At 39.9% G+C, this 27942-nt stretch overlaps 1 protein-coding gene across 1 annotated transcript; it reads right to left on the bottom strand.

Moving 5' to 3' along the window:
- Nucleotides 1–11639: 11639 nt before the first annotated feature.
- Nucleotides 11640–25624, bottom strand: LOC131683940 (proclotting enzyme-like). The gene is made up of 4 exons (XM_058966352.1): nucleotides 25350–25624; nucleotides 13594–13781; nucleotides 13394–13530; nucleotides 11640–13329 (listed from the first exon to the last, which is right to left on the bottom strand). Exons 1-4 carry the CDS (start codon nucleotides 25462–25464, stop codon nucleotides 12435–12437), a joined length of 1335 nt encoding a protein of 444 aa, XP_058822335.1. The 5' UTR covers nucleotides 25465–25624; the 3' UTR covers nucleotides 11640–12434.
- Nucleotides 25625–27942: the final 2318 nt, after the last annotated feature.

The raw sequence follows: 27942 nt of genomic DNA, 5'->3' as shown, positions 1-27942 counted from the left end.
AGTGCACTAGTGAATCATTTTAATTAGTAATTTCTGAATCGACTTTGAATTTCATGAAATCAAAGATTACAGAAAGGGGATAGGATAATCAACACTGCCATGGCCTACATTCCATATCTTACATCATAACTTCCTTTAAACTGTCGGCGAGGCAATTTCGAACTCAAGGTTAAGGTTGCACCTTACAGCTGCAAATAATTTTCCATTTCAATCAACTGACAAAACTTTTACCTACCATCGAACCGTCAGTTCCAAACAACCATAATAAAACACTTACAAAGAAAATGTACAGCCGCCGTTTTCCAGAGTCACGATTCTCGTCCTAGGCGTCAGCTATCGTGGCGAACAGGCAGCCTACCGACAGGTGCAAGTGCTCATTTCCTAGTTCCACTTTTCCTCGACAACTCAAAAGCGTGCTCAACTCGAATAACATCCGCTCATTTTATTGACACCCCATTCCTGATGGGGGAAAATTTACACCAATCCAAACGGAGATTGCCTTTTTCCAATTTATTGATACACATCACGGTCACACCACCACCGCACCGACCGACCGCGACCGGTAAGGGTGCTCCATATCGTTCCGTTAACCTACAGGATTGTATGCACCAGATTGCGTGACCGTGGTGATGGTAATGGTTTCTTTATTTCGGCCGACACGGACTTGGCGGTGGCACATTTCCAGTTGCATGCGAGGTGAGCATAGATATCTATATAAGATGTGGCTTCCGTCAGTGCAGAATAATCACTTCACTGTCACGTCATCTGTAGCCAAGACGAATAGAGGAACTTTCTTCGGGCGAATATTGCCTCACTTGTTTGTGCGAAGTAAGGAAAACTGAAGTTCGACACGCAATCTGCAGGTTTTCTACGGCTTAGGCTGGAATAATGGCGGTAAGGTTGGTTATGCAAAGATACGAAATAAAAATTGATGAGGTCAACCCTTGTTGACCTCTGTAAGCTTGTTTTATAAAAACAAACTGTCCTTCTATCAACTAACAAGATCGCTTTATTGCAAGAATTTTAGAAACACTCACTTTATTCGTTATGTCAGCGAGAATTAAGGACCCTCGATCTCGACGACGTATTTTGACCGGACTTCGAATAAAAGCCAGACAAAAGCTAAAAAGTTGTTTTATCATTTTAGAGCCACCATATTAGAACCATTATGAAACACTGTATATAATTATAGTGAAATGATGGAGTACTCACTTTTTTTTATTCATTTCGTTTATTTGATAGGCACAAATGCGTTAGCTTGGCGGTGCCAAATTCTTTTGTTTTTACATTTTGGATATTTTAAAACTAGGAGGTTACAACGTTGAAATATTTTTTTATAAAAGAGAAAAAATTTACAGCTATCTTAAGACTAGAAATAAGATTCTATATACAAGAAAGGGGGCAAAAGATTTTTTTTATGAAAAATTTTAAAACAAGGAATTCAATAGTAATAGTTTTTTAGGAAATATTTACAGTTATCTTAAAACTAACAATATAGTTTGGTACACAAAAGGGGGAACAAATATTTATGAGAAATTTCACAGATGTTTTAGAACTAGGGATACAATTCTATTTACAAGATGGGGGACAATAGGGAGTACTCACTTGCTCGCATATCGTAATACAATAAATAGCCCTTGGCCTAGACAGAATCAAATTCAACTTGTTAAAGAATCTGTCAGACTCTGCCTACAGACGCTTATTGAAATTATTTGATGAGTTTCGTGAGTATTCCACATGATTGGAAACAAGTGTCGTCGCCTTTCAAAAAAACATGGAAGTCAGCTTCCAATCACAACTCGTGTCGGTCGATTGTATTACTGCCCTGTATCCGGAAGTAGTTCGAGAAAATAATTCCGCCTCGACAACTGGGTCGAAGCAAATAGCTTTCTATTAGACATTCTCAGAAACACAAATAGTGTTTTTGTGTTTTGGAGCTAGCGTCAATTCGGCGCTAGCTTAGTCCTGACACTACGTTAGTGTCGGATTCTGATGAGGAGAAGTCGGAACACAAATTCTGTAACTAATTTACCAAAGTATGGTTTTATATGGTGATGATGATGGTGTTTTCATGGGCGGCCATTTCAAACACTATGACCATGATTATGGGCTTTTAGTTTAAAGGGTGTCCCACATCAAATTGCATCACGGAAAAAACGCTGTAAAAAATTACCTAGTGGATCGACGCATATTAAACTTTCAGATAATAAATTATAACCGTTAGTAAGCTTTTGGCAAATTTATTTTATTCAACTTCAATACCATAACCGTACGCTCACAGGAGGTAGAACTCCCCGTTTACAGTCCCGGTAGTCACGAACGGCGCACTTCGTTAGCCATATGAGCAGATCGCTTGCCAAATCATATATTTATTGGCAAATTTTGACAGTTTCTTTCATGGACTTGTTGACTTTTCTCGGTGAAAATGAAAACTCCAAATTTTCCCATTACCACACTTAACGTTTCGGCTTACTGCTCTTGAGTGAATGGAGATGCGTGATATAAGTTTATGCGTCCAACGATGGCTGAAGAGCAGTAAGCCGAAACGTTACGTGTGGTAATGGGAAAATTTGGAGTTTTCATTTTCACCGAGAAAAGTCAACAAGTCCATGAAATAAATATGTTGCGGTGACCATAAAATCTTATATTTGACAGTTTCTGTTGCCTTCCTTCCCCCGGAACATCAAACTTGTGCTGGGCGGTGAGGAACAGTAGCTCTGGAGTAGCCGAAAGTTCACCTTGACGTAAGCCTTATCATCCATGATGAGACAATGTGGCTTCGTCAGCATCTGGGTATACAGTTTCCGGGCCCGTAGCTTTCCCACCGTATTTTGCCTTCTGCACTTTTTACGTATGCTGTCCTTCCCGGTTCTTGGCTCCCTGAACGAAAAACTTGGTCAGATTCAACTTTAAGACCACATCCCTGACCGAAGCATTGGGATTCCGCTTAAACACTTTCCCTATACGCTTGTGATCCTGATCACTAATTGAACATCCATTCTGACCGCATTTCTCGTTCTGTTCGATGCTCAGAGTTTGGTAATAACGTTTAAACACAACAACTCACCGTTGACTGCACGATTCCGAGTTGTTTTCCGCTTCCCCGATGAGAGAGATGTGCAGTTTCCAGTTGCTTACGCAACATAAATTAGCGATAAAACATGAAAAACAGCGATAAAAATACAATGTAAATAATACACTCTGAACAACTTCCACTTAAATTTTCAAGAGAAAATATCCAACGCGTTTTTGTTTTCCGTGATGCAATTTGATGTGGGACGCCCTTGACTCGCAGGCAATCCCATGAAATATTCGTAAGTTTGATCGAATAAGATTTTTTTCAGTAACGTGCGATAAGATGATTCCCTCTAACAAAGTCGAGGAAACAAAATACAAACCATATTTTAAACATGTTCAGCGTCTACCGGCAACGATTATTTTGTCATTTAATGTACCTTTTATGAACATAAATTTAATTTGAAAATGATACAACTTTCACGCATCGAATTTCGATAAAAGTCGACCGTATCCTATCAGGCAATTTTGTTTTCTTACGAGACGACACAAGTTCGGACCATAAAATCGCCTTCGGTTCTTGTTAAAATTAGACACAGCTCTAGTGGGAATCACGGAATACCAGGAATGCAAGTGCCGTAGAAAACCGATCCGCGACAAGCGATTTCCTCGAAACCATTGATAGGCTTGCAATTAAAACTGGATTGTATTAGAAAAAATTAACGAAACAGTGTTGCCGAACACAACATTATAAACAATTTCGTTTCTTTTGAGATGCCTGGATACCGTTATCCAACTATGACTATGGCTCGTCTCAAGGTGAAATGAATGTCGAAATAAAATCGACTCCCCGACTGACATTGTACCCCTACTCCTCAACAGGGCCCTTCGTCCTAAATGTTTGAATCTATTGCAGAGTTCTGACGAAGCGATATGCGACCATAACCGAAATATCTAAAATTCACACTGATAAGCTTTGGATGATCATGAATAGTTTGAAGCAGGCACGTGTTATTGCTGGCTACAGGTCTTTTACGAAGGAGTACAGTATATATTTACCAACTAATCCGGTTTGAACTGACCGAGTTATCACCAATTCGAGTCTGAATTGCGCGGATCTTCTGACGCATAGGTTTTGCTGTTTTAAAGACTCCATGCTTCAATCAGTGAAGATACTGAACTGCAAACATTTACATTCAGCTTCAGTCGCAGCTGACGGGAAGAGGGCAAGAGAACGTAAATATGTCAAATCAGACTCTACTCGGGTGACCTTCGCCGGGGACTCGTACTTGCAGAATCAACAAATGTTATCTTCACTTTTGTCAATTTTTTCAGATGATACTTGGCCGAACAATGTCTTGTGAATAAGTCTGTGATGATACGTAAGTCTTATCGTTTTAGACCCATTAGTATTTTGGCTCCCGTTGAAGTAGTCGGATGTTTTGAAGAATATTTCGCCATTCCCGCACACAGGACCAGGGGTAACTTGTGATCGCTGGCAGCAGTAGCTGGCATGTGATAGGAGGATCAAGCGTTTCCATAATACAAGCGGCAGTGCATCTGGGTATTGATGAAATCAATCCTGTCTTTACTGGCTGAAATTAAATTCACGAACCGGTACTTCAGTTATCCAAGTAGAGGCTTTAGATGTAACCTCCTTTAATTGGTTCAAAAACTCGAGGAAAGAGGACATAAATATGTCAAATCAAACTCTAATCTGGTTACCTTTGTCAGGTCTGTCCTACCCAACTAATGCCTTTTTGAGCCACAGGTCAAAAAATTCATTAATTGCAAATAACTGGGACACACAGTCTCCTATTGCAGCAATAAGATTCGTTGCGGGAATTGCAGTGGGAATCATGTGGATGATTCCTGTGGAAGGGATATTGAAAAGTGTTTCTTCTGTGGTGGGAATCCACATGATAACCCGCGTACAAACAGCAAAGAATTTTAAGTGATCTTTCCCAGAAATTCTCAAGTTAGTTATGCTACCGGTCTCTACGGACATCTATACTAACTTGTCTACTAACGAAGCCGACTGTGATAAATCCCAAGAGGGAACATCTTCCGCTGTACCAAGAGCAATACAAACAGGAGAAACATTTTCTGTCCTAAGCTTCCTTATAAATTCCAGAAAGTGTCTCTTCAAAGTTCTCCAAAAATATCAGCTCGAGGAAGTACGTGTGCAAAACCGAATCAAGTAGCTTCTTGTTCCAGAAGTCTGAGCTTACAAAAGGAGTTCCCAGCACCTGCTAGGACATCGAAACTCCCAAGTCTTCCCATATGACAGATAGAGAAAGAAACCAGCGCTAGTTTTATAAAATTCTCTGATATTGCGGACCATATTTTCACACCTATAAATATTTCTGACCCTCTTGAAAGCATCTTGATAAGCTTTCTCCCCGCAGTAAAATATTCTTTATGAGGCTGTTAACTGCAAAATAGCACCTCTTTCAGTGATTGTATCCATCGATGGCTAATTCATCAAATGAGGTAACGGATTTGATCACTATTCTATAATGAAATTCCAGAAGCATTATCCCGAAAAATTTATCCTTTAAAATTTTATTGAATAATATAAAATGTGATGCATTTGTATTATGCGAAACATGGCATGCTACAGAAATAGAGCACAACTTTCACGATTTTAATATTATTCGCTTGGATCGAGAAGGGTCTTACGAAGGAGTACTTTTGGCGATCACAAGGGCTATTCTTTCAATCAAACCTCCCCTCGACACCAATCATTAGGTTTTACACCAACCGACATAACCCCACAAAATGAGCCGGATGAACTTCGTTTGACAATTCCCGGTGGTTTGTTTACGTGGAAGTTACGTGAGTTCGAATGTAACAGATGAGCACCCGTCGCACTCGAACTCACGCCACTGACAAAGTAAACAAACCACTGAGAATTGTCAAACATGAACTTCATTCATCATGAGTTCATTCGTGTCGTCATCTTGTAGAACTCAATTAAAGTTGTCGCTTGACAAACCAGATTCAGCCCTATGCATTGCTTCTACCTACATAACCCAAGGAGCATCAGTTGGCCACCGACGGCTTGGCGATATTGCGGAACTTCTCTCCGCACCGAGGCTAGTTTTAGGTGATTTTAACTCCCACTGTATCGAATGGGGTTGCCTTCATGACGATAATCGAACTACCTCACTCCATGAGCTTTGCGACAACTTCATTGACATTCATGACCATTTTGAACACGAGTGAAATGACACGTATTCCGGCTCCTCCAGTACGAGCGCCTTAGACCGGTCCCTCTGCTCGACATCGCAGCGGTAAAATTCCATGTGGAAGGTAGTCTCTGATCACCACGGCAGCGACCATCTGCCAATCGTAATTGATATTGCCAACGGTTCAGGTTCACCGAATACAATCAATGTTTCGTATGACCTCACACGAAATATTGATCTCTTCGTCTCTTCGGTCCCCGGGACGCACACTTGCCACCAGTCGTGAGGAAGCCCTTAGTTCCCCCATCACAGTCGAGCCCTTCCTGCCAGCTACCAGCAGCCGTCCCGGTTCTGTGGTGGAGTTGGGACAAGGGGTCTTCCGCAAACCTATTACAGGCAAGTACAATGCATCTGCGAGCTCTTCCTTGCCTCAAAGCTCTTCGATTGCCAGCCTTGGTCAACTACAGGACAAGCTGCTGTTATACTACCAAAATGTTGGTGGAATCAACTCAAGCGTTGAACAATATGGCCTTGCAGTCTCTGATAAGAGTTTTGACATTATTATCCTCGTCGAAAAGTGGTTGAACGATGACACACTTTCCAGTCATGTGTTCGGTACAAGCTACGAGGTGTTTCGTTGCGACCGGAGTCCGAACAATAGCCGAAAATCCACCGGAGGTGGTATATTAGTAGCAGTTAATTCCTGCTTGAAGGCAAGAGCTGTCGAGAACATTTCGTGGGTTTGCCTTGAGCAGGTTTGGACGATTATCGAGCTTGGAGACCGTAAGTTGTACCTGTGTGCGTTGTATGTTCCTCCCGACCGCGCTCGTGACATCGAATATGTCGAAGCACACTGCAGCTCGGTCTTTACGATCCTCGAAGACGCTAATGCAGTTGATGAGATCATGGTGATATGGGATTTTAACCTTCCTAACATTTCATGGAAATCTTCCCGCAATGGATTTCTTTATCCGGATTCCACCCAGGTGCCGCCACGTATAAGATCTTCTGGGAAGACGAGTTACCTGTTAGCTATCGAGACTACGCGCACGGTGTATTTGGTAGAACAAGTTTATTCGAAAAAAATCGGCATCTCTAGAACTTCAGTATGTGATAGAATGGACTGCCCTTTCAATTCCAATCAAAAGTAAAATATTCCGTCGGGGGCTCTAGAACAACTTTTTATTTTAAAGACTATTTGTTTGAAAACGCAGGTTCGCAATGAAACTGTTTCACATTTTTGCCACTATGTATTGCTATAGATATTCAAATATTACTAAAAGTGTAATAGCAATTTCATTGTTTACAATTATGTAGAGAACTATAAATCGATCTAGAATCGTTCGGGAAAGTTATAAAAATTTTGCCAAAATTTTAAATTTACGCGGGGCCTATTGGTCAATAATTTCAAAAAAAAATTTAATTTGTGAGTTTTCGTTCTGGAGGATGGCTGATATAATCTTGAACCAACCTCCTTTTCCATCAACATCCTGTAAGTTACATTTGGCTTACTATTTTATACTATATAATGGAAAAAATATAATTATATGAAATTTAGGTTCAAGTTTGTTAATTTTTAGGAAAAATTGGAGTATTTTTGTTCATCGAACGATATATCTACAAGGCTTTTCTTGTAATCCAATTACACTTTGGCTTTATACCCGATCAGAAATTCACATCAAAATTATATCAAAATTTGATATTATATCACGGCAAAATATATATCTCAGTTTGATATAAAATATAGCTGGATAGTTGTTAAAATATCAAGTTTTTATACCAAGAAAATGTATCGGTTATATCATATTATATCTCAATCTATTTTAGTATAAAGTATGTTGGTTATATCTTGGTTTGATAAAATAATTATATCACACAGGCGGATATTTAATATATTTTATATCTAAATGAGTAAATATATCTGAAAATATCAGAATTATATCACAAAAATTCATTTTTTTAAATTATTTTTTATTAATAAATCAAATATTTTCTTGTGAAAAATAATTTATTATTCTCATTAGTACAAGTGGTCGGTGTTAAGTCTGACCGGACTAAGTCGCAAAACATCAAAAAATGAGATAATGATAGCACTGTATAAAGAATTTCTTCAGCTAAATTTGACTTTTTAAAGATTTGAGATATGTAACAATAAGCAAGAGTTCTGACAAAAATATGTTTTCATTTATAATATAAAGGATGCTGCGATGCAAACTTTAAACTCGGTTTTCTCGAAATCAGTAAATTGTCACTTAGTCCGGTCTGACTTAACACCGACCATGTGTCTCCGTAACATGTGCATTTACTTTCCCTGTGTTACTAATTTTATTATTTTTTTTTACCATCGAATCTACTTGTTAGAACTCGCAGTTAGCTCAGCATATAATTTTAAAATTTGTTCATTTGTTTTTTTTTTCTGAAGGGGTTTTTGTTTTTCACATCACATCCTTTATAGTTTTAAATTGACTGTTTCTATTCTTTCGTATGTTCTTCTCTCTTTTAATCTTCTTTAATGGTTTACCTGCACTTGATATAGGTTTTGCTTCCATTCCTCTTCAAGGCTGACCGAGTGTTGCTTTTTCGGTTTGTCATATGCCGAAACCCATCTAATCAAATCTTTAAAACTACTTGCTGCTTCGTAACACTCCAGCGAAACATTTTCTCTGTTGTGATCTGTAATCAGCGAGTAACGTACGAAACGATAATATTTTATTGTACATACTATGTTGAAAAGACACGATATGGTTGATATAAATATGATATATTATTTGACATCATTATTGACGAATCAAAACATGATATAATTTTAATTTAATCTTAATTCGTTCCAAACGACATATATTAAAATTATATGGTTATTTGATATAAATATCAAATTGAGAAATAATTTTGATATATTCTTGGTATGGTTTTCTGATCGGGTAAGGAACACATTTCACATAACAAAGATGTCAAAGCATACTGTCATAATTCTCTTTGAGAATAAATTTCGGAATCGCTATACGCTGAACACAAATCGCAATAGTGAATGATAAATAAATATTTTGTCTATTGTACGAAAATAGAGAACTCAATTTAAAGTAGATATATGAATTACAACCTTTAACCTAAAGAGGTGTTGCTGTTACTGTCTCCAGATTCTGGACTGAGTTTCCAGTTTTGTTGATATACAGTCTTCGCTCTTATCTTATATTATGCGAGAAATATTCAATAAAAAGACTTAAATTACTAGGAGAATTTACTGAATGTATAGTTCAGCGCGATGCTTTCTTGTTCGTTTACTGTTGTGATCCGTTTTCTGTGAGTAACATTTCTGGAAATTCTTCTTAAAGAAAATTTTGTAACTTGTTTTTGATGCCTTATCCTAAGACTTTGTGAAATGTGTTGCTTTTGGAAATAAAATGCGATTTGAGTGCAAGCGAAACCCTACATTTTTACATTCTGTTAAATGGAATCTTCGCCAAGAATTATCAAACATATATCTAAAACTTCAAATTTTTTCTCACTTTCAATCTTTTTAATAATGAAAAGGAATAACATAATGCTCAATCAAAATTGAAATAAAATCCGTCATTTGTTACACTGAATGGAATTGTCTGATTAAGTTCATTTAAATAGAAAGTTTTCAATTTAAACCAATTTTATTTTACCTTGCAGAATCCGACCAGGAATGAGAGTATTTCTAGATTACAATAGAATGGAAATAGATATTATAAGAAAGACAAGAATACATGATTGAAAAAATAATATCTGCTTACTATTTTAAATAACATCTTTAAAAGATAAGAGTATCGAATAAGTCATTTCTCTATATTTCCATATTCATAAAATATGATTCGCATAAATGCATCTGAATACACTGTTCAACTAAACCCAACAATTTTTTGTGGGTCTTGCAATATCAGTTTTAACCAGTAGGCCCTGTGCAAATCTAAAAACTGATAAAATGTTGATAACTCTCTCGGATGATTTTATAACAATTTATATTTCTCTACAAATTTGCATAAAGTTTTTTTCATCAGGTTCACAATTTTAGCATTATTTGAATGTCTATAGTACCATCTAGTGGCAAAAATGTGAACTAGTATCATTGTAAAACCTATGCTTTCAAACAAAAAATTTTAAAACAAAAAATTGTTCTAGACCCCCCGACCGATTATTTTGCGATCGATTGCAAATGAAAGAGAAAAGTCCATTCTTTTGTATCTTGAAGTTTCGCGGATGCCGAACATTTTTGAATAAAGTTGTTCGATAAAAGCACCGTGCGCGACGTAAGAAACGCGAATGGAGAGTTTGATGAAAGCCAAGAAACGAAGTTACTGGCGCCGGTTCATTGACAGGTCAAGGAAGGAAACATCGATGAGCACTCTTTCGTGCACGGCCAGGCATATGCGAAAGAGAAACAATACAGGATGCGGCACTCAAAATGTAACCAATTTGAAAGAGAGGTTTGGAATATTATTTTCATTTACTTCAAATACAAAATATGTGAAAATAATCAAAAACTCAGAATAGATAAACTTTTTCTCGACATGAACACCTTTTACCTTAACAATAGCCTTGCGATGGTCAAAAACGGATCGCAGGCTGCCCGAGTGTGACTTACCGGTATGTTGGCTCACTGATGGACAATAGGTTTCTTCATCCTCTCGAGGCTGGAGTATTTTTTACTTCGGATCTTTCTCTTCCAAATGGCCCAGAGAGAAAAATTCATTGGATTCGCAACTGGTGAATACGAGAGCCATTTTTTGGTCTAAATTATGTTAGGAACGTTGGTTTTCAGCCATTTTTGGTTCACTCATGCTTTGTCAGACGCAGTGATGCAAATTTTCATTTTCAAATGCCAACTTTCAGTTCAATCCAACTCAACCATAATTCAAATTCATCACCGATCATTACTTTATTGTCTCGGATAGCCTCATCACAATCAAAGCTCTTCGTTCAATGGAACCCAGAAAGCACATTCCATATTTTCTGGGGAAAATCTGGGAGCGCCTGTGTGCTTTGTCTGTAAGATCGTACAAGATTACCTTAGTTTGGGTTCCCTCGCATTGCTCCATTCCAAATAATGAAGAAGCGGGCTCTCTAGCTAAGCCGGGCGCTTTAGAAGCTGACATCTACGAAAGACCATTCTGATTCAATGGATGTTTTGCTAACTCTCGTCAGGGAACGCTGGAAAGTTGGCAGACTTCTTGGAGCAATGAAGAGTTAGGACGGTGGCTACATTTTATTATCGTGATGGTATCAACGAAACCTTCGTTGCTTGTGGCAACGGCTATCACGATATCGAAAATGTTGTCTGGGCATGCGCCGAGTACTGGTCTGCCACATCTCATTAATTGGATTTCCTTCAGGCCCGAGAAAGATCACCCAATGCTCTGTTTGAGATGTACTGGATCTCAAACGATCTCCTTTATATGTCCCTCGTATACCTTCAATATACAGATTCAACTGCCCCTATTATTTTTATTATCATTCTCAGAAGTGGTTTTATGCGACTTCAAGCTGACACGAAACATCTCTATCGACTGAGTCAGCAAACTTGGTTCCTACAGCACAAATATCACACGCGCACCGTACATCACATTCGTATCTGCGCTACGAAATCGTCTGAAGGATTCACTTCCGGCTCGAGCAGGACCACCCGGCAACATGATGTTTTCTGATAAAGGCCGCCCGAATCTGTAATCGATGCTGTTTATCTCTCGTTCGCCTGAAACCGATAGTTATTATTTTTTCTCTCTGTCATCATTATCGCCCTGTCCCTGATTAACAAGCCTCCCACCCCCTATCTTCTCGAAGCATATCAGCCCTCCCTGTGTTTATCTAGTGTTGGTTGCTAAATTCAATAATCTCGTTAAAATGCCATACTGTACTAATACTCATAAAAATAACCAATCGTGACCCCCTTAGTCTAGACACAATGCAATGAAACCCCGTCCCCCTAGTATACGATACTTCTATTTTTATGATGTTTGTAAAATTGTTCCCCTTAGTTAAGATAATTAATTGCTTCAATAACCTTCTTGCTAAAAATGCCAACCACTTCCCTAATATCTTAATATCATTTTATTTTCAACTCTTCTATATCGATTTGTACCTTTAGCATACTAATAAACCGAATAATTTAAATTACATATAATATAATACGTTTCAATTTATTTTCAAATCGATAATATTGCCTTCGGTCATGGAACGTGTCGAATCGTTTCTGCTCCCAGAGCCCTCTTAAAACACAGCATTTTCGATAACCCACCGAACATAGGAGCTAACTCGGGTATAGATACCCGGATGATTCGCTTCGCCGCAACGGATTCCCCACGAAACGATTCCTACGGTAACCCATCGTTTGTTCGGAAGCTGAATCATCAACGGTCCTCCGCTGTCACCTTGGCACGAATCTTTCCCTCCCTCATGGTCCCCAGCACAAATGCTTGTCTCGAAGATTCGGTTGATGTAAACATTTTGACAGTCGCTGTTCGACCAAATCGGCATATCTACTTCCATCAGTACCTTTGCGAATGGCCCACCGAAGAACTGCGTTCCCCAGCCAACGACAACCGCCCGGTAGCCATCCCAAGAATCGTCAAGCGGAGGCATGCAAATCGGCCAAATGTACGAATTGAAGAACGAGGGTCTGAACAGTTTCAAAAGTGCAATGTCATTCTCGTAGCTGACCGGATCAAAATCTACATGGCTGCGAATTTCCGTCACCCGAAAATCTCTGGACCTTGTTTCGTTGTAATGAGTAAAGTCATACTCGCCCAATCGCACCAGAAACTGGTGGATTTTCAGATTCACTACGCAATGAGCGGCCGTCAATACGTGGCGATCGGTTATGAGAACGCCTCCACAGAAAGACTGGTCGGCCTGATTCAGAAGCAAAGCAGCCATCCATGGCCATTCTTTCGGATCCGCTGGACGACCACCGGTGATTTTCGGTATCTGTCTGGTTGAAATACCGCAGCCCCGCTCTTCCGGCCGTTCAAGACCATCTCTCGATGCGATACCGTTGTCACCTTCGACAGAATCGTACCAGTCGTCGGCCATGGCCGGCAAGCGGGCAGAGAACTCCGGTCCGGTTCCATCCGCCAGAATATCCGGGCAGCAGATTCCGATAGAGCTGCGAAAAAAATTGTTTTATCATTCTAGCGAGAACTCAAATTCATTTACCTCAGCAAACTTACATATTCTCTATGATGCATAATTGTCCCAAAATCTTCCATATATTTTCCTTCGTGTCCCGGAGTCTGCAGTCCTGGTAACGCTTGCAGTGGCCCTTCGCTCCGGATGGCGTAGTACAATTTTGAAAGGATTTTTTCGACTGAGTGTAAAATAAAACTTTTCATAAAAAGAAAATGTAAAGAAAATTTCTCAACAAACTTACGGGTTTGAAAAGGTCTCCGATGAAACGTTTCTTTCGAACTTGATTGAGATCGAGATGCTTTTTATCCCGCTCGGCTTGAAGCACGCGAAAAGGTTTTCTTCGCTGAGCCGGTTTCATCGAGGTCGATTTTTTGTCGCCTATGAGGGCGTTATCCACATCGTAACCATTGCTGTCTGCGGTTTGAATATCTGGAAGTGGTGAGTCGACTTAGCTTAATAGTAATTGCTAATTTTAAAAGACACTGAAACCACAGTTTACAAAATCTCTTTTATGAAATATTGAATTTAAGCAACTTTTTGCTTTTCTCACATAGAAAGATTATGCAATCGCTCCGAACTTCGAATTTTTAGCCGAGTCTCCTATACCGTTCGACTCAGTTCGAGTGGTATCTCTGGTCAACGAAATTCTGTGCGTAATTCCGCACGAAGCTCCGCGTGAAATTCCGCACGAAATTCAGGGCGAAATTCTGTGAGAAATTCCACGCGAAATTCCACATGAAATTTAGCACGAAACTCCGTACGAAATTCCGTGTGAAATTTCGCGCGAAATTCCGCGTGAAGTTCCGTGCAAAATTACGTGTAAAATTACGTGCGAAATTCCTCATGAAATCACAGATTTTGTTTGAAATTTCGTGCGAAACTCCCTGCGAAATTCCGCGTGAAGCTTCCCATGAAATTCCGCGCGAAATTCTACATTAAATTCCGCGTGAAACTCCGCGCAAAATTCTGTGCGAAATTCTATGTGCAATTCAGCGTGAAATTACGCTTGGAATTCCACGTGAAATTCTGCGTGAAACTCCGCATGAAAATCCGCACGAAATTCCACGCTAAATTTCGCGCGAAACTTCGCACAAAATTCCGCATGAAATTTCGTGCGAAGCTCCGTGTGAAATTCCGCACGAAACTCCGCGTGAAATACCGCGCGATATTCCGTTCGAAATTATGTGCAAAATTTCGCGCGATATTCCGCGCGAAAATCCACATGAAATTCCGTGCGAAATTACGTGCATAATTCCGCGCGAAATTTCACATGAAATATAGCGCGAAATTTCACATAAAACATAGCGCGAAACTCCGCGCGAGATTCGGCATGGAATTCCGCGTCAAATTCCGTGTGAAACTCCACGCCAAATTCCGCATGAAATTCCGAGCGAAATTCCACATGAAATATAGCGCAAAATTTCACATAAAATATAGCACGAAACTCCGCGCGAGATTCCGCATGAAATTCCGAGTGAAATTCCGCGTCAAATTCCGGGCAAAATTCCACATTCCGTTTGAATTTCGTGCGAAATTCTGTGCGCAATTCCGCGCGAAGCCCCGCGTGAGATTTCGCTCGATATTCCGTGCGAAATTCAGGGCGAAATTCTGTGCGAAATTCCGCGCGAAATTCCACATGAAATTTAACGCGAAACTCCGTACGAAATTCCGCGTGAAATTCCGCGTGTAGTTCCGAGCTAAATTTCGTGGGAAATTCCGCGCGAAATTACAAATTTTGTTTGAAATTTCCAGCGGAACTCCGTGGGAAATTCCGCGTAAAGCTCCCCATGAAATTCCTTGCGAAGTTCCACATTAAATTCCGCGTGAAACTCCGCGCAATCTATTTGAAATTCAGCGTGAAATTACGCTTGAAATTCCACGTGAAATTCTGCGTGAAACTCCACGTGAAATTCAATTCCACATGAAACTTCGCACAAAATTCCGCATGAAATTTCGCGTGAAATTCCCCACGAAATTTCGCGCGATATTCCGCACGAAATTCCGTGTGAAATTCCGCACGAAAATCCACATGAAATTCCGCACGAAATTCTGTGCGAAATTCCCCATGAAATATAGCGCGAAACTCCGCGCGGGATTCCGCATGAAATTCCGCGAGAAATTCCGCGTCAAATTCCGTGCGAAATTCCACATGAAATTTAACGCGAAACTCCGTACGAAATTCCGCGTGAAATTCCGCGCGAAATTCCGCGTGTAGTTCCGAGCAAAATTTCGTGGGAAATTCCGCGCGAAATTACAAATTTTGTTTGAAATTTCCAGCGGAACTCCGTGGGAAATTCCGCGTAAAGTTCCCCATGAAATTCCTTGCGAAATTCCACATTGAATTCCGCGTGAAACTCCGCGCAATCTATGCGAAATTCCATGTGCAATTCAGCGTGAAATTACGCTTGAAATTCCACGTGAAATTCTGCGTGAAACTCCGCGTGAAAATTTCTACGAAATTCCACGTGAAATTTAATTCCACATGAAACTTCGTACAAAATCCCGCATGAAATTTCGCGTGAAATTCCCCACGAAATTTCGCGCTATATTCCGCACGAAATTCCGTGTGAAATTCCGCACGAAAATCCACATGAAATTCCGCACGAAAATCTGTGCGAAATTCCACATGAAATATTGAAATTTCCAGCGGAATTCCGTGGGAAATTCCGCGTAAAGCTCCACATGAAATTCCGTGCGAAATTCCACATTAAATTCCGCGTGACACTCCGCGCAATCTATGCGAAATTCCATGTGCAATTCAGCGTGAAATTACGCTTGGAATTCCATGTGAGATTCTACGTGAAACTCCGCGTGAAAATTTGTACGAAATTCCACGTGAAATTCAATTCCACATGAAATTTCGCACGAAACTTCGCACAAAATTCCGCATGAAATTTCGCGTGAAATTCCCCACGAAATTTTGCGCGATATTCCGCACGAAACTCCGTGTGAAATTCCGCAAGAACATCCACATGAGATTCCGCACGAAATTCTGTGCGAAATTCCACATGAAATATAGCGCGAAACTCCGCGCGGGATTCCGCATGAAATTCCGCGAGAAATTCCGCTTCAAATTCCGTGCGAAATTCCACGCCAAATTTCACATGAAATTCCGAGCGAAGGTCCACATTTCGTTTGAATTTCGTGCGAAGTTCTGTGTGCAATTCCGTACGAAGCTCCGCGTGAGATCTCGCGCAATATTCCGTGCGAAATTCAGGGCGAAATTTTGTGCCAAATTCCGTGCGAAATTCCGCGTGAAATTCCGCGCGAAATTCCGTGTAAACTTTAGTGCAAAACTACGTGCAAATGCCGCGTGAAGTTCCAAATTTTATTTGATATTTCGTGTGATACTCCGTGCGAAGTTCCGCGTAAAGCTCCCCATGAAATTCAGCGCGAAATTCCACATTAAATTCCTCTTAAAATTCTGTGCGAAATTGCATGTGCAATTCAGCGTGAAATTACGCTTGGAATTCCTTGCGAAACTCCGTTTGAAATTCCACGTAAAAATCTGCGTGAAACTTCGCGTGAAAATCCGTACGAAATTCGGCGCGAAACTCCGTGTGAAACTCCGCGCGAAATTCCGTTCGGGATTCCGTGCGTGATTCCGCACGAAGCTCCGCGTGAAATACCGCGAGATTTTCTGTGCGAAATTCTGTGCAAAATTACGCGCGAAATTCCGTGTGAAATTCCTCGCGAAAACGCATATGAAATTTCGCACGAAATTCTGTGCGAAATTCCGATAAAAATGCCGAGCGAAATTCCGCGCGAAATTCCACATCAAATATAGCGCGAAACTCCGCGCGAGATTCCGCATCAAATTCCGCGAGAAATTCCGCGTCAAATTCCGTGCGAAATTCCACGCCAAATTCCACATAAAATTCCGAGCGAAATTTCGCACGAATTCCGAACAAGATTCCGCACGAAATTCCGGGAAAAATTCCACGCTCGCGCGATATTACGTGCAAAATTCGCGAAGCTCCCATGAAATTCCGCGCAAAACTCTGCACGAAATTCCGTGCGAAATTCCACGTGAAATTCTGTGCGAAAATCCATTTAAATTCGGTGTGAAATTCCGCGCCAAGATCCACATGAAATTCTACATAAAATTCCGCGTGAAATTCCGTGCGAAATTACGCGCGAAACTCCGCACGATATTTCGCGTGCAATTTCACGTGAAATTGCATGCAAAATTCCGTGCGAAATTCTGCTCGAAATTCGGAGCGAAATTCCGCACAAATTCGGCACAAAATTCCGGGCGAAATTTCACATTCCGTTTGAAATTCCATGGGAATTTTTGTGCGTAATTCCGTGAGAAGCTCCACGTGAAATTCTGCGCGAGATTCCGGGCGAAATTCCGTGCAAAATTCCAATAAAATTCCACATGAAATTGCGTGCGAAATTCCGCGCCAAATTTCGCCCTGAAATTTAGCGCAAAACTCTGCGCGAAATTCCGTGCGAAATTCTACGGAAACTCCGAGTGAAATTCCGCACAAATCCGGCACGAAATTTCGCTCGAAATTCCGGGCGAAATTTCACATTCCGTTTGAAATTCTGTGGGAAATTTTGTGCGTAATTCCTTGCGAAGCTCTACGTGAAATTCCTCGCGAAATTCAGTGCGAAGTTCCGTGCAAAATGAAAATTCCACATGAATTTGCGTACGAAATTCCGCGCCAAATTCCGCCATGAATTTTATCGCAAAACTCTGGCGAAATTCTACGTAAAATTCCGAGCGAAATTCCGCACAAATTCAGCACGAAATTCCGGGCGAAGTTTTACATTCCGTTTGAAATTCCGTGGGAATTTTTGTGCGTAATTCCGTGTGAAGCTCCACGTGAAATTCTGCGCGAAATTCCGGGCGAAATTCCGTGCAAAATTCCGATAAAATTCCACATGAAATTGCGTGCGAAATTCCGCGCCAAATTCCGCCCTGAAATTTAGTGCAAAACTCCGCGCGAAATTCCGTGCGAAATTCTACGGAAACTTGGAGTGAAATTCCGCACAAATCCGGCACGAAATTTCGCTCGAAATTCCGGGCGAAATTTCACATTCCGTTTGAAATTCTGTGGGAAATTTTGTGCGTAATTCCTTGCGAAGCTCTACGTGAAATTCCTCGCGAAATTCAGTGCGAAGTTCCGTGCAAAATGAAAATTCCACATGAATTTGCGTACGAAATTCCGCGCCAAATTCCGCCATGAATTTTATCGCAAAACTCTGGCGAAATTCTACGTAAAATTCCGAGCGAAATTCCGCACAAATTCAGCACGAAATTCCGGGCGAAGTTTTACATTCCGTTTGAAATTCCGTGGGAATTTTTGTGCGTAATTCCGTGTGAAGCTCCACGTGAAATTCTGCGCGAAATTCCGGGCGAAATTCCGTGCAAAATTCCGATAAAATTCCACATGAAATTGCGTGCGAAATTCCGCCGTTAAATTTAGCACAAAACTCTACGCGAAATTCCGTGCGAAATTCTACGGAAACTCCGAGAGAAATTCCGCACAAATCCGGCACGAAATTCCGGGCGACATTTCACATTCCGTTTGAAATTCTGTGGCAAATTTTGTGCGTAATTCCACGTGAAGCTCCACGTGAAATTCCGTGCAAAATTCCGATAAAATTCTACACAAAATTGCGTGCAAAATTCCGTCATGAAATTTAGCGCGAATTTCCGCGTGAAATTTTATGCGAAATTCTACGAAAACTCCGAGCGAAATTCCGCACAAATTCGGCACGAAACTCCGCGCGAAATTCCGGGCGAAATTCCGGGCGAAATTTCACATTCCATTTGAAATTCCATGGGAAATTTTGTGCGTGATTCCGTGTGAAACTCCACGTGAAATTCTGCGCGAAATTCCGCGTGAAATTCCGTGCGAAGTTCTACGAAAACTCCGAGCGAAATTTCGCACATATTTGGCACGAAATTCCGCGCGAAATTCCGGGCTAAATTTCACATTCCGTTTGAAACTCCGTCGGAAATTTTGTGCGTAATTCCGCGTGAAGCTCCATGTGAAATTCTGCGCGAAATTCCACATGAAATTGCGTGCGATAAAATTCCACATGAAATTGCGTGCGAAATTCCGCGCCAAATTCCGCTATGAACTTTAGCGCGAAACTCCGTGTGAAATTCCTTGCGAAATTCCGAGCGAAATTCCGCACAAATTCGGCACGAAATTCCACATGAAAGTCCGGGCGAAATTTCACATTCCGTTTGAAATTTCATGGGAAATTTTGTGCGCAATTTCACGCAAAATTCCGATGAAATTCCACATGAAATTGCGTGCGACATTCCGCGCCAAATTCCGCCATGAAATTTAACGCGAAACTCCGCGAAAAATTCCGCGAGAAATTCCGCGTGAAATTCCGTGCGAAATTTTACGAAAACTCTGAGCGAAATTCCGCACAAATTCGGCACGAAATTCCACGTGAAATTCCGGGCGAAATTTCACATTCCGCTTGAAATTTCGTGGGAAAATTTCGATGAAATTCCACATGAAATTACGTGTAATACTCCGCGCCAAATTCCGCCATGAAATTTAGCGCGAAACTCCGCACGAAATTCCGCGTGAAATTCCGTGAGAAATTTTACGAAAAATCCGAGCGAAATTCCGCACAAATTTGGCACGAAATTTCACATTCCATTTGAAATTCCGTGGAAAATTCTGTGCGTAATTCAGTGTGACGCTCCGCGTGAAATTTCGTGCGAAATTCCGGGCGAAATTCTGTGCGAAATTCCAAGCGAAGCTCCCCATGAAATTCCGTTGAAATTCATTCGCGGAATTCTGTGCGAAATTCTACGGGGAATTTCGCGCGAAATTCTCGTGAAATTCTGCGCGCAATTCCGGATACGACAAACTCGTTCATAGTAGCATCCTAGGAAGAAGCTTGTCCACTTCGTACTGCTAAATCGACTAGGGGAATCCCCTGGTGGAGGGCTGGGCTTTGAAAGAATGAACAAGGATATTTGAAGAGCTTTACCCCGGCGTCAACGTGACGACTCCAGAACTTTCAGGTCAATTCGTAGTGCATATAAGAAATGTCTTAGATCTGCAGAACGGGCCGGGTGGCATGCAATGTCTCTAGTCTGAACAAAGCTAACAGGTTTAATAAATCTCTTCCAAAGTCGAATGATTTTCAAATGAACTCCTTAAAACCCAGAGACTTATGTGACGGACGAAAAATATGTTTTCAATTGTCCCTTGGACGAACATTTTCCAGGTTGTATCGATCCGAAGCTGGACAATGTTCACAGATCACATTCTGTTGATCCGGACTCGTGGGCGTTAGCACCCACATTGGTTACCACTGAATCGGTCAAGTGAGCAGTTGACAGCTTTGCTCCATACAAATCGCCTCGAAAAGATAGAATCTTTCCCGTGCTACTGCAAAAGGGGTTTGATATTCTTGAACTTGTCTAGAAAAAGATTATGCTTGCCAGTTTTGCTGGTATATCCCGAAAGCATGGCGAGAAATAACTGTTAGATTTATTCCCAAATGAGGGCGCTCAAGTTATGCTGAAGCCAAGAGTTTTAGGCCTATCAGCTTAAAATGCGCTTCTAAATATTACTCGTCTACATTTACACATTAAACAAGAATTGTCATGTGCATTAGACTTCTCCACATTTTGAAAAAGTTTTGAAATATACATGGGTCAGCTCAAATTTTTGTTCTAGGTGTGAATTTAAGAACTTTCGCCAAAAATGGCTTAATTTGGACATGATTTAGAGGTGTCTCCAATCGAAAATCGTGTTTTTGCTATGTTTCCATAGGAAGACCACTTACACTCTGATTTAATAGGCCCTACATGCCCACATATCGTCAAAGATTGTTCCTTAGGCATATCTTAACATGTTTTACCAGGTGAACATAGCTCCAATCGCAATAGAAAATTTGTTACCTGGATTTTTATATAGAAAAGAATACCAAAACCAAAAAAAAAATACTACTAATTTTCCTTGGTTTTGGTATACGTTTCTATATTAAAATACAGTTAACAAATTTCCTATTGCGACTAGAGCTGTGTTCACCCGTTAAAACATGTTAAGAAATGTCTAAGGAACAACCTTTGATGATTTGTGAGCATGCAGGGCCTATTAAATCAGAGTGTAAGTGGTCTTCCTATGGAAACATAGCAAAAACACGATTTTTTATTGGAGACCTAGAACAAAAATTTGAGCTGACCCATGTATATTTCGAAACATTTTCAAAATGTGGAGAGGTCTAATGCGCATACAGACTGCAGTTTAGAGGTCTTTGGAACAGTAAACATGTCAATATTTTCTCCCAACGATATTACACTCACGTGCAGTTTTCCATATGGGACATTTCATGTGTCTTGCTATATGGAGAGACAAGTGGCTTGTTGTTGGTGCTGGTGTCTACTGTCGTGAAATGAGATTGGAACAATCTCACTCGCTAGGTACAGTATGTAAAATAATTGAAGACACCCCTTTTCTTTTTTGACTTATTAAAAACTTTTGCATGATATAAAAAAAATTTCTTGGATGTTTTGTAAACTGTTCTGATATCACTTAGTAAAATATAACAAAGTATTTTCATCTTTTCCTTCAGTGGGGAAATATTTAGAAAAATGTTATAAAAATAAAAAAAAATTAAACGCACCCTCAACTATTCTAATGTTTAGTGTGGCCTCCTTTCCCCAGGATCACGGCTTGAAATCGATCCGGCATGGATTCTACAAATTTTTGGAAGACAGTTGGTGCGATCTTTTCCCATTCATCCAATCGTTTTAACTCCCTCAAGTTTGTTGGGATTTGTTCTCGTTCTTTTTTCTTGAGAATGACCAACAGATGCTCGATAGGGTTAAGATCTGGAGATTGAGCAACCCAACCGAACCTTAACTTAGTTATTTTGGAGCTATTGGGACACTAATTGCACTGTATGCTTAGGGTCTCCGTCTTGCTGAAAGATAGAGTTCCGCGAAAGTTTCGCCTTCCGGACACTGACGTGGAGGTTTCTCTCCTCTCCAGAATATCCAAGTAAACCTCTTTGGTCAGAATTTTTTCGTTGAATTCCAACAGCCATTCCAAGATATTGAGCCCCATACCATCACTCGTCATAGACAAAAACTTAATTTAGGATCCATTTTTTCTAAAAACCTTGATGTAAAAAGTATACGTCCTCCTTTCTTCACGGTAGGCCGCAAGCACCTTGCGTTCATGCGCTCTACTGGCTTTCCCCAAGTCGTAATTATGCAATCTGACCCAAACAAGACGATTTTTGTTTCATAAGACCATAGCATTATATAATATAAATAACTTTTGACATTAAAAATGTCTTACTCCACTATCTGGGGCTAGGTGTCATTCTAAAATCTAAACTATCTCCCATGTAACGAAACTGTGTAAGGTTTGCACGCTTATAACTCCGATATTACTAGATGGATTTTAATCATTCATACACCAACCGATTCAGAAACACCTAACTTAAATATTGGTAATAATTTAATATCTCCCCAATAAAAGTAGACTTTTAAAAATTGGTAAAATTAAAAAGTTCACGAAAAAGGGAAAATTACCATTCGTGATGCAGATTTCTCAGACACAGCCGTCATTAGAGGGTAGGTTAGTGGCTCAATCACAAACGAAAAGTCATAAATAGAAGCAACGCATGTCCGTTTAAATCAGTTGTTGCTCTTATCCCATATGAGCAACATCGTCTCCGGGCGATGCAATAAGCGCTATCGATTTTCGGCAACGTTGGCATTCGCACACACTCGCACCTAAGCGACTTTACCATATACGGTTAGTTTATAAATAGAGGTGACGCGTACCCGTTTGAATCAGTTTTTGTTCTTATGTCGAACGGGTAAGATCATGGCTGCAGCGTCTAGGCACTACACTAAGCAGTAGACGCTATGCATTTTCGGCAGCGGTGGCCGTGTGCGGATTTTTCGGGTACCAGCACGGTGTCACAGAATGATTTGCAAAGTGGGTGGGTGGGGTGGTTTGGATTTAATTCAATACGGTGTGTGCTGCTTAAGAGTGTTGCGTTTGAAAAAAATATATTTATTTTTATGCATGCGTGTGCCTTGTAACTTGTTAATCCATGTTTACGGCGCTTTGAAGCTGCGTAGGGTAAAGAGCCTATTGGTTTTCATATGTTTCATATTTCGGTTATATGTGATATATATATTTCGGTTATGTTTTTTATCAGTAAGGCATCTGACAACGTGCTTCTGTAGTTATTGCACTGTTCAGCAGCGTAGTATTTTATATAGGAGAGTACACTCAGGTTTTTTACGCGGATTTTGAAACTGAAAACCGCGTATCATTTACGCGTTTTTTGAAATTTACGCGGTTTTCATTTGCACGGCCTGTATCCCCTGCGTGAAAAATCTGAGTGTAATTGCATCGGAAACAATCACATTCCCAGCAAAACTTTTTGTTTTCTAATTTCAAACACTTTTGTTTCGTACTGCACACAACGGAAAATTTTAAAACAGAACTTACCGTCCCAGCAGCGGTTTAAGCGGGTGTTAAAATTGTTTTCCCAGTTTATCCAGTCAGAGTGTCTGTCCTGCCCTATGTATTTAAAACACAGTTCTAATTGAGTTTTAAAGTTTACAACTAATAGAACGGTTGGGTATATTAATTTAAATTTAAAAAAAATTCTGTTTTACATTATGAAACACACCGCTGTACTGAAGATATAATTATGTCAGTCCTATTACCACACCTATATAACATAAAACGCTGCAGAATTGGTTCAACAATACAATGTTTACACTACAGAGTTATAACATGTAATAATAATTAGCAACAAGAAAAATGTCACCAAGATAGCATAAAAACCCGTTTTAACTGGTAGTGCGAACGTTGTATAACAATGTAATTTATCAAATAATTTCCTTTTTTCCACCACTAATCTATCAAGAAATACTTAACCTTAAGATTGTTTACTTAAGTTCATTAGTACATTATTGAAAATTTAAATGGAAAATGAAATTTCATATTTCATGGAGAATCTGTATATTTCCGTTGGCGGGCGTGGGCTTCCTCATCACAGTTCTCAATATGGAACTTTTCTTTTGAATATATGTTCTGGCCTATAGCCTATTTTTACTAGATGGATCAGCCAAATAACGCCAATCACCTAGTGAGACACTTGATTAATTGTAATAATAGATTACTGCTAAATGACCTTCAATAAATTATGTTGTAATGGGAAGGGTATATAGAAAATTGTAACATATGAAAACAGGCGAGTGAGCAAGAACGTGTCGATATGTGTGATAGATAAAATTCATTTGCAAGCTCTTGAAAAAATCTACATTTTTAATGTCACCGTGGTCGTGTCCTGTACACAACCCTTTAATTTTTTAACAAAAATACTGGATATACTGTATTCCATGCAAAAATCTGCCTGAATGTACGGGGTACAATCATTCCTTCAACAGAACTTGTGCGGCAAACTTATAAACTTCTGCTTCGATAGTCAGGCTGCAGTCAAGGCGCTTAGCTCAGACAAATCACGGTCCAAACTAGTGATCGCGTATCGAACCCAAAGCATTGTCAACACTGTCTACCTTGTCTGGCTGCCCGGACATTCCTGGAATCACTGGAAATGTATGAGGCGTCGAATTGGCTAGAGTAGGCACAGAGATTGACTTTGTTGGTCTCACACCTACTGCGCCAATTTCAAAAAGTTAGATAAAGGGACCTATTGGATCAGCTTCTTCGTTGTTTGGAACTACTAATGACGAATGGATACGCATCGTGGAAACTGGAAAAGCATTCTCAGTGCTGAGAGGAACTTCACGGCTTCATGCCAATGAATCCTATACGTACTATTCACAATTTTATTCACACACATTTCAAAGCATAGACTGATCCAAAATATTGTCAAAACTGTTGTCAGATATCACACATGTACACGCTGACGTTTCCGGAGTTGCGAAGACGATAACATAAAATTTTCATTTGACTTAAGTTGGGGTTTCGTCTAAAACTGCTACCACATGAACCAAATAAGAAAACTCACTTCGGTCTTCATTCTCGTAACCATCTTTCACCAAACATAGCCCCACTTGTATCGAAAACAATCCGATGAGGATCCAACGCCAAACGGATTGCCTGCATAATATGTGCGCTTTCATCTCGATCACGCTCGTAGACTATCAATTGACACCTTCATGAAGCGGAAACTAACAAAATGAGTTTAGTGTGGCGTAACTAACTCAAATTTCACACGATCTTTCTCGCGCAAAGCGCACCCTTCGACTAACTGCGCTGCGGATGGAGTCGCCTTATCGGCACCCCCGGTCTGAGCGTCCTAGAGCGCAACTGGTGCACTACACAGCGTGCACAGCACAGCCCATATCAGAGTGACCTTCCCCGAGATGATGCAAAATGAGGACAAACTCGCCGAATTACTCATTATGTCGCGGGTGTTGCGATTAAAGTCGAGCGCGATTGAATTGTAAATTTCAGTGTTTTGGGCATTGCTAAGGTCATATGCAAAGGTTAAATTTCTGTTTCCGTTGCGATGATATCAACCTGATAAAGAATGGAAGCTGTTTAGGATATTGTTGCAGTGATAACACTGAAAAAGTTCAGTGTTCAAATTTGTTTCGACAATTGCTTAAAATATCTTTAAACATTGAAATAGTGAATGTGTAACACCATTGATAAGAGTACGTTTGCAAATATGAGCCGAGCTTCACAAGGCGTAGAAAATATTCCTCTGTGTGTCAGTTTTGTATATATATATGCAACTCGTTACTACGACCCGGCTCGATGTCTTTAATAACTAAAAAAACCCACATATTAACAAAATACCAAAAAAAACTCGACTGATGGAGGAAGAAAGGCTTCAAATTTTATGGCATTCCAATTGTTCGATCGCAATTGTACCATTGCGGCATCAGTTGAAGACATTCTGTAAGTGTATTCGAATATATTGGACGCGGTATACTAACTCAAAATTCGCGTTTATCGAATAGCAAAATATTATTACTGTTCGCTAAGTTGTAAGCGCAACAACCGTCTCCGGTAGTCGACTTAGTTGGTAGGCTTCAGAGCCTAGGTAGCTCTTCTGTTTGGCACAAACCGGTGAATTTCCTGACACATGAATAATTTAAAAAGTTTATTCCTTCTCGTTGAACAAAAAATGAAAATAAATTGCTTGAAGGGGTAAAAAATATAACTGAGTAACATTGAAAATAAGTTAGTAATTTCAAGATGCTCTTTACACGCTTTCAACTCACGGGTTACAATGTATCTAAAACACCAAACGTGTATTTTTCAACCTATAGTTGACAGGCTTGCTACTGGTGCCTGTTTTTTAACACTTTTGATAGGTTCTCTGCACCCGGTAGTACAGCATGTCAAGTCAGGTCACGCTATTTTCGCCAACAGGCGTTCAGTTGAGAGCCGAGACAGCTACTGGTGCAGTTTGACTGGATGGAAGCAATGTTGCCTTCTATCGGCAATAGTAGCTGGAAGTTTTTAGTGGTATGGTTTCGAAGCGATTACTGAACGATCAACAACTGTCACTGTCACGTGGAAATTCAAGTTGTAGGGCTACAATACTCTACGCAAATTTGCAGCACTGTCTGTTTTGAAATTATTGGCTGAATTAATTCTAGATAAGTTGAAATGAATCGGTGCTCAAAATATAAAGAATGGTTTTTTTTTGAAATTTTGGAGTAATTTTTAATTATCCATCTTTACCCGAATAATTTTATTTATTTATTTTATTTATTAAACAACTTAACCTAACGATTGTGCAGTAACATCACTGTTCTCCAAGTATGCACTATTGCCTAACTACGTAGATCTCAGCTGAGGAATGAGAAAAATTTAAATGCATCGATTTCGAAACGAGTTAAGGAGATATTGGATTTAATAGTTGTAGGGAGACTATTCCAAAGATTGATAGCAAGTATTAGAATTTTTGAAAATAATTTCTCAGGTAGTTTGAATTTATTCTGGGTACTATTGACGCGAGTTGATCTGCATTTTGTAAAACAGTAGTCAGATAAGGCGGTCCTTCGTGTAGAATTTTGAACATTGTGGTACAGTGTCTTTATTTCAGATAGTTTAGGAAGGTACATCGTAAAATTGACTTGCTGAATTGTGATATATGGCCATTAGAGTGGGACATGGTTACATGAAAAAAATAAAATTTCGCTCCGAGTAACTTTTTGGGTTCTATTTACAACTCTGCAAATTTTTAGTTCGATCGGTGAAACTATATTTTTGTGCACACGGTTTAAAGTTTACATGGGATTTTGCATGGGGAAAACGTCTTTTGCAAATTAAATCTTCCAAGAGTCTCTCGTTACCTCCTAAAAATAAATAGATGTCTGATTTTTATAAGAAATTTATCAATGAAACAAAGTCTAGAAGACCACGAAACGATATAATGCTTGTGGAAAAAGTTATTAAGCAAAAACCGATTGATGCCCTGAAGATTAATGGAAATTTTACTTTTCATAGCATCACTGCTTCTGAAGGTCGAATTATATACAAAATCTTTAATTTTCTCTTATTATGTACAAAAGAAGACTCAATTTATCCCTCAAAACTCCTGCGAAGTGGCCAAACGGTATAGAAAAATGATTTAGACACAT

This window comes from Topomyia yanbarensis, chromosome 2, assembly GCF_030247195.1.
Source record: "Topomyia yanbarensis strain Yona2022 chromosome 2, ASM3024719v1, whole genome shotgun sequence".
Taxonomy (NCBI): Eukaryota; Metazoa; Arthropoda; class Insecta; order Diptera; family Culicidae; genus Topomyia; species Topomyia yanbarensis.
This window is presented reverse-complemented; position numbering and strand designations above follow the sequence as displayed.